The sequence below is a fragment of the Wasmannia auropunctata genome, unplaced genomic scaffold, assembly GCF_000956235.1.
Source record: "Wasmannia auropunctata unplaced genomic scaffold, wasmannia.A_1.0 LD336057.1, whole genome shotgun sequence".
Classification (NCBI taxonomy): Eukaryota; Metazoa; Arthropoda; class Insecta; order Hymenoptera; family Formicidae; genus Wasmannia; species Wasmannia auropunctata.
In genome coordinates, this window is record NW_012026833.1 from 492,565 (window position 1) to 500,522 (window position 7,958).

A 7,958-nucleotide genomic window follows, 5' to 3' on the forward strand; every position below is an offset into this window, starting at 1 on the left:
TGATAGAACGAAAACAATCAACATGTAGTTGTTAGCCTATGGCGTGAGAAAATACGACGTTACTGTAATTAATTGTGTATATGGGCTTGATTGTAAAATTGATACGTGAACTGAACACAGGTGCAGCTTCAGGTTAGATGTGTGTGTGTTGTGTGTGAGTGTGTGTATATATATCATGTATATACGCATTCACGCACTATTCACTGTAATGCGACATCGACGATTAATGTGTATTTCGAATATGACTAGTCAAAGGATCTCCCCGTAGACTTTAATTAAGTATCTTAGTAAGTTATTTAGGTAAGTTACTTAGTAAGTTACTTAAGTAAGTAAATCGAATATTTGGTTTCATTTTGAGCGTGTATTTATAATTATCAAGACTTTCGACCGGCTGCAATGAATCGCTGCAGTGGATCGAGCAGCAATAAATTTGTTTAGAAATATCGACGCTCGTCGAAGTGCAATTGAAAAATACTTAATAATCGTGATTTCATTCAATATAGGTATCTGTAGATGATGTACTCCGACAATCGTCCGTCGCTCAGTTCGGCGAATTTTAACGCTCATCCAACAGGAAAACAAACGTGCGGAAAACGCGGACTCCGATGCGCTCCGAAACTTGCGACGAAGATCACCGCGACACGTGACTATAATATGCGAATCAAACGAAACATAGAGAAAATAAAATAATAGGACGCGAAAACAGTCACAGTTTCTTATCTGTGTATTGGAAGTATATTTCTATACTGTAATAGTATAATAAAACGCGATCAGTTATTTGTGTCGCGAATTTTAATATAATTTTAATATAATTTTAATTTCGATCGTAATATAATGGCATATGTTTAATAATTGAGATTATCACGATTGCACGAGCGTGTGGATGCAATTTCAAATGTGTTTTCTGTACTACATCGTATAAAACTGGCGATTTATTCTATAATTCGAATATTCCTTGATTCACGATTAATTAAAGAGTTTTAAAATAATTGATGCAACTTCAAATATAATATCTACGTCGCAATGAGATATTGTCGATCTATTCTAAATTAATTATTAATTTTTTTTAAACACGATTACTCAAACTTTCGTAAATTTAAGACACTAAATCGAGCATTCGGTTTCATCCAGATGAGTATGTACAATTATAGAAAGTACAGAATTTTTGGACTGGAGTTGCGTTCATAAAAATTCACTATCAGCATTGAAAATTTATAATTTACGTGCACTATATATAGATTTTCAACGCTGGCAGTGAATTTCGAGAATACAGCCTGGATATGAAACTGTGTATGCTTGTTATAATCAAAGTTCATTGGAATAAAAATAAAGATCGCAGTATCTGATATTTTCCAACGTAACGTCCATCGTTTGATTCGACATTCTTGATCGTTTGCAGAATTCGATCTCGAAAAAACATGTGTGAAGAATGCGGATCGATTGTGTGCGATTTCCGAAAATGACTATAATATGTGATTAGACGATTCAAATAAGACATACAGTACGCCGAACTGGAAGTAAAAATAATTAAGCCTACATTATCGCGCACTTCTTATGGATCATCAATGAATATAAGATAATAATAAGACACGTTCGAATTTTTCGCTTATTTTGACGCACAATTAATATTTCAATCGTAATAATTTCGCCAGTATATTAATGCGTGTGCGACCTGAAGTGTCTCGTCCTGACACGCTATTCTAATTCCAGTATTTTCTAGAATGTAATTAATTGAAGGATCTCGCATAAATTTCAGATAGAAAATCGAACGTTCAGATTTTATGTAACGAATAATTAACGTCTTTCGTCGAATGTCTAATATCAAATTTTCTGGAATATGTAATATCCTCTGAATAAAATATGAATATATTTTCATAAATTGTCGGTAAAAAAGAATATTGAAGACCGTGTAAAATTCTAAATACATATGAGAGATATATTCATATTTATTGAAGATGCAATATCGTTCACAATTATCTTATTTGACTCGCACGATCTGTTATTTAATTCCATCTTGTCGTGAAGTATAGCGGAATTTTATTAACTTATTAATTAATGAATTTTACTTATACAAATAAGTCATATTTTTCACCATCATTCTTCTAAAATAATTCGGTTTTTTTTTATATGATAAGGTAAGAATGACGCGCTAATACAATGAATCGGATAACTTAACGGGTCTTAACGAATAAAGAACAATCGGGCGTCGTGTACATGATATAAATATATTTATGCGAATATTTCGTTACATAATCATGTCTACATATTACGACACATTACAGTGCTAATAAATGCTGTTATTTTTAACTGGATTCGTAGTGTAAAAGTTGATTAAACCTTTTTTTTTTTGATAAAATGCTTTCTCTCGCAACATCCCCCTCCCCCTTCTTCTCTCCATTCAACGTTCATATACCGAATGCATCGCGACGAGCATTCGTAACGTGTTATTAGTACTAACGATATGCGACAGTTACAAAAGATCAGCCGGTCGCATGCCGCCGGGACTGAATCGTAAATTCATAAATTCATTGCATGCAGCAATCGTGATAATGGAAAGTATTACACGTATACAATCTTAAGAGGGGATCTTAAATATTGTTTACGTTGTCCAAAATTGACACGGCGCGCCGTGTCAGTCCCTAAGCTATCCTTATTCTCCCTATCGCAGGCAATCGTCCTTCTCTGTTACCACCTTCCTCCGTGCGATCGTTTCAACAGTCTTAAAGCTTTTCATCACACGTACCAAACGCAGTGCAGCGGGATGGAAGGGAGGTTCTAACATTGGTTTTAGAAGCTCTTTAATTCTGATTTATTAGAGATAAAGTTGCTGAAAATACTTCGCTATAGTAGGAAAAAACAGCGTTCAAAGACGTACAAAAAAATTGGTCGATTTTCTCAAAAGCTTTCCCCTCAAGTCAAAAACAGCTGCCGTGTGTAGTTTCAAAAGACGTGATCCGAAGATTTGTTATTGATATTAGAGGAGCTTTTGCGACAAAAACACACTTTGGACAGGGCAAGTGATGAGGCTACTCTCTGCGACGACTTTTCGTCGTGGAATTGCACAGAAGAGTATTCAGATGAGTTCTGCGGTGTCGAAAATGCGGTAAGCGCCTCCAATATCAATAAAGATACTTTACAGTAGACGGACTGTTAGAATTAGTAATAGTCTTTTTGTGTCACATGCAATCGATAGTATATCTAAGTGATACTGCTACGATACTTATACATTCGCCATAGAGCTCCTAATACTGACGTCGCCGAGAAAGGAAATTTCACTCTTAATACGTATTACGAAACAAACGCTTCGTCGTCGCTTCAGCGAGAGATACTTGAGCACCCCATCACTGAAACGAGTACTCGTGTCGGATACCGACGCGACTCGGATACCTATATACCGCGGTAAACGTTTCGACTTAAAAAAATATTGTTGAACGATAGCACCAATCTCTATTTGTTTCTCCGTCTCCGTTCCTATCAAGTGTAAACGTCAAAAAGTCAACGATTTTAGAACGATTTTATCTGAACATCTCCGGCCGCGCTCTCCCCCAATCGCCTCTTCCCTCGAAAGTCGTATTGGAAAAATGAAAGCTTTGTGCAGTAACTTTTCTCGAAAAAAATAAAAAATAAAAAAATAACAAATAAAACCAGTGGTTATTATTTGATAGAAAAGTTTTATCCGGCTTTACAAACTCAGAAGTCATTATCGCACGCCTCAATGCCTCGTGGAATGTGTACGCAGCCGCCCTAGCGTCTGCACGGTTTGCTTATCCTTTCCGAATACGATTACGAATTCGTGTAGAGGCAAATTTAGTTCTATTTAATACGGAATATACTACACACACACACACAAGACCGTCGTCTGGTATTACAGCGTCGTTTTGAAATCCGGCATGCGTCTCATCGATGGCAATACTTTGTCACCTTACAGAAGCGTGCATTTCCTCTTCTTCACTGGCTCGGGCGGCTCCAATGCGGCTAAAATAGCTTCGTCGAATACGTTCTTCAATCCTTTCTAATGTGAAAAAAAAAATCATAACTCTATATTATATGATACATTATTTAGAAATAATATAATAAAAAATATTATTCTCCTTCATTTCATTAAATATAGCCATTCATAGATTTGATTATAAAATTATATTTTAGCATGTTCTATCTAAAATTTTAAATTGAAAAACTGTCTACTAAAAATGTGGCACATTTGTATAACATTTTATAGACGGGAGCCTTCAGTTAAAACGAAAATTACTGCGATTTATTCACCTGTGTCAGAGCACTGCACTCTACATATTTTACAGCCTTGAGCTCCTTGGCGAGTTTTTCCCCCTGCTCGCCAGATATCGGCTTCTGTTTGTTCTTCGCGAGTTTCTCTATTGTCGCGACGTCATCTCTCAAATCGATTTGCGTTCCGACGAGTAAAAATGGAGTTCTCTGACAGTGATGCGTTATTTCTGGCACCCACTACAAAACAATATGTTGTCACAGCAGAACATCAATTGACAGCTCGAATACAAAATACGTAATGAAACAGATACATTACCTTTTCTTTTACATTTTCGAACGACGACGGCGACACAACTGAGAAGCACACGAGAAACACGTCGGTCTGAGGATAACTTAGAGGACGCAATCTGTCATAATCTTCCTGACCTGAGAGACAAAAAGTAAAATCGAGTTACGAAACGTTATGTAGAATGAGCCGCCATATAAGGTAGAATAAATTGAAAAAGGAAAACCTATTACCTGCTGTATCAAATAATCCTAATGTATATGGATCACCTCCTATCATCACAGTTACTGCATAGTTGTCAAAAACAGTAGGCACATATTCCGAAGGGAACTTGTTCGTAGTGTACGAAATCAAGAGACACGTTTTACCGACCGCTCCGTCGCCTACGACAACACACTTTATCGTCTGCATTTTGATGCTGTTTATGTGACCTGAAACACAATACCCACACGTATGTAATTGAAAACCCATAGCCCATAACTGTTCATGTCAAGGGGTGATCGATGCAATGAACTCATAAGTTTCAGCATACATACAAGGGATTCTTGTGCGAGCCACGGACTGAGGTGGACGTCCGTGGCCGAGTATTCTATTTCCGCTTTAGTATTCTATCAAGTTTTAGTATTGCATCATTCGAGTCATGATCCTGGCTGTATCGACCCTACCTCAGGGCGGAGCCATAATTTAAAGAAGAAGAAGAAGAAGAAGCATACATACAAAAGCAAAACAAATATCCTAATCGATTGAAATCAAACTCAATGCTACATCGAGTGTCCTGTTTATTCCATATTGTTCAATTGAGCAGCCTCTATTTCCCCCGTAATACCGCGCACGATAATTTCCTTATCAATAATGCACGCGCATAATCTACATAAATTAATAAATAAATTGCATAATAATCTTCTTATCAGTAGCATACGTCCACAATCTATATGACAAACACAAGAGTAATAAACACGAGTAGTAATAAGATTTTGGCGGAAAGTCAGCAAAATCATTGCAAAACAATACTGATAATAACGTCGCGCAACAATTGCCGCGGCATTCAGAAGCCCTTCCCGTCGATTAGGATATTCCGTCCTTAACCTAACCTAACCCCATAGGTGGTATACCCGCGGCGCGGGTGGCCAAGATTCTCCGGCTGCGGGACGCCGGGCGACCCTTTCGCGGTGCGACGCAACGCGGCCTCGAGGTCCCCTCGCCCCTCGCACGCGCGCGAATTCCCAGAGTACGGCGGAGTACGTTATTACCTGGTTACGCGGGGCTGTCATCAAAGGTTAAGACCGCCGTACGCAGCTCATAATCCCGAACGGCGCGGCGGATGCGGCTCCCGGGCGTGTCGTTGGCGGACGCGAGATCCACGGGAAGGACGTGCCGCTTGACGGCCGCGAGCTTGCGAGATCGTTGCACAAGTTACGGCTCTCCAACACCACGGGCCCCTATCGTGCCATGTATGTTATTTTTCCTCTCCTCGTCGAGAGTCCAGTCGTCGACGACCGCGATTTTTTCAGAGAGGAGAGAGACCCTCCACCCCCCACCAGAGAGAAACCTGAGACTTCCGAGAGTCCTGAGAGAGGACATGTAACCTCGTGCACTAACGCCACCTGAAGAAGTGGATGTAAACTACGTAGCAACGTTCACTTTTCTGCACCGCAGGTATGCAATTTGTGGTGGGTGTCCGTGCTACGTCCCACCTTTCGAGACTGCTGGGGGGCTCTCGTTCAAAATTAAATTATACGTATAATAAGTGATGTGTGGATTGATCTCTGTTTCTACGGTATTGTCGTCACTTGTTATTTTCGAAGAGCACGCAGTATAATATACATATGATATGTTTATTCTCGGCGTGATTATTCCGTTCAAAATTCAATACAAGAGAATTAATATCCCGGCATTATTTCCCGCGGCTCGACGGTCGCGGCGCGCTAACGGCCGGGGCATTCTCATATATTTTATTTTATGTATATATATACACGTATGTACGTTTATCGTGTTCACTTCGAATTCGTGTTTTTATTAAATTTTGAATTCTAAACTTAAATTGAAAACAAACTCACACACACACACACACGCACGCACACACACACACACATTGATTGTATAAGAAAATATTAAGTTTAAGTAATATAATATAATATAATATAATGAATTAAAAAGAAATGCCAGTAAAAAATTGCATTTGAAAAGATTTATACTTTTAGTCTTTTATCAAAAAATATCCAAGATAACTTTATCATTAATTATTAATACACATATTTATATTTTGCACACATAGCACAGAAATTAAATAGTAGCACAGCCATTGTTTTTTTTTCTTCCAAAACGACTGGATAAAAAAAAAAGGAATTTTCTTGATTAATTCATTATTAAAAAGAAAGTAATTTAGTCTTTGACGGTTGGAAGTTGCTTTTTTAGAAATCATTAGTTTGCTTATTTTACAAGACAATAATAGAACGTACGCATGTATGCTTTTTGCAAGTTTTCGACGGTAGGAAATTGCTTTTTTAGAAATTTTTAGTTTGCTTAATTTACTAGAGATAATAATAAAAGGCACACATGTGTGTATGTTTCCTGCGAGTCTTCGATAATAGAAAATTTCTTTTTTAGAAATTTTTAATTTGTTCAATTTATATAAGATAATATAATAATTTATATAAAAGGCCAAAATTCGATATTCTAGAAAGCTGCCGTGATTGATTGAAGATTAAGAAAGTATAAGGAGATAATTTGAAATACTCTTTGATATAAGTTGAATAATATAAGATTTATTTTCCGTTTTATGAAAATACACATCTCTCTCATACATATGCACACATACAATTAAGTATTCTTACATATGTAATTGTATGTATGTACATACATATAAACACGTACGTTCTTCATGTTTCACTTCAAGCTCGCATTTTTATTAAATTTTGAATTCTTAAATTAAGATTAAATTGTTCGTATAAGAAAATAAGTTTAAGTAATATAATATAATATAATATAATAAATTAAAAAGAGGTGCCAGTATAAAATTGTATTTAAAAAGATTTATACTTTTAGGCTTTTATCAAGAAATATCCAAGATAAAACTTTAGCATTATTATTACACAGTTATATTTTGTACTCATAGCATGGAATACAACCAAATAATATACATGATACGGAACAAAGTCTGTGTTACTCGCCGGAAATATTCGTAATCTAAGATAGGACATGATTTTTTCGAATGCGCAATTTTTCGAGAATAAAGTCCCAGCAGTGGAGCTCTCGAAAGGTGGATGTAGCACGAACACCCACCACAAATTGTATACCCGCAGTGCAAAAAAGTGAATGTTGCTATGTAGTTTACATCCCCTTCTTCAGGGGGTATTAGTGTACGAGGGCATTTTGAAGTAACATGCAAAAGGCCGTGTCCTCTCTCAGATTTCTCTCTGCCTCTACCCACGGTATAAAGCCGGGTCCC

At 37.1% G+C, this 7,958-nt stretch overlaps 1 protein-coding gene and 1 long non-coding RNA gene across 2 annotated transcripts; one reads left to right on the forward strand and one right to left on the reverse strand.

Annotated features, from left to right (window-relative positions):
• On the forward strand, positions 1 to 2,356 carry LOC105450687. The gene is made up of 2 exons (XR_974486.1): positions 1 to 132; positions 504 to 2,356. It is a non-coding gene; the product is annotated as an uncharacterized LOC105450687 (long non-coding RNA).
• Positions 2,212 to 6,056, reverse strand: LOC105450686 (cdc42 homolog). The gene is made up of 5 exons (XM_011690637.1): positions 5,761 to 6,056; positions 4,744 to 4,941; positions 4,541 to 4,650; positions 4,264 to 4,461; positions 2,212 to 4,012 (listed from the first exon to the last, which is right to left on the reverse strand). Exons 2-5 carry the CDS (start codon positions 4,919 to 4,921, stop codon positions 3,923 to 3,925), a joined length of 576 nt encoding a protein of 191 aa, XP_011688939.1. The 5' UTR covers positions 4,922 to 4,941; positions 5,761 to 6,056; the 3' UTR covers positions 2,212 to 3,922.
• Between the last annotated feature and the right edge of the window lie 1,902 nt (positions 6,057 to 7,958).

Bases quoted from the DNA above. Each gene is read 5' to 3' on its own strand.
- LOC105450686 (XM_011690637.1), bottom strand. From the start codon at position 4,921: ATGCAGACGATAAAGTGTGTTGTCGTAGGCGACGGAGCGGTCGGTAAA. The intron at 4,462-4,540 runs GTAATGTATCTG...ATTGTTTTGTAG, and splicing joins TCGAAAATGTAAAAGAAAAG to TGGGTGCCAGAAATAACGCA. The intron at 4,013-4,263 runs GTGAATAAATCG...TTTTCACATTAG, and splicing joins AGTGCAGTGCTCTGACACAG to AAAGGATTGAAGAACGTATT.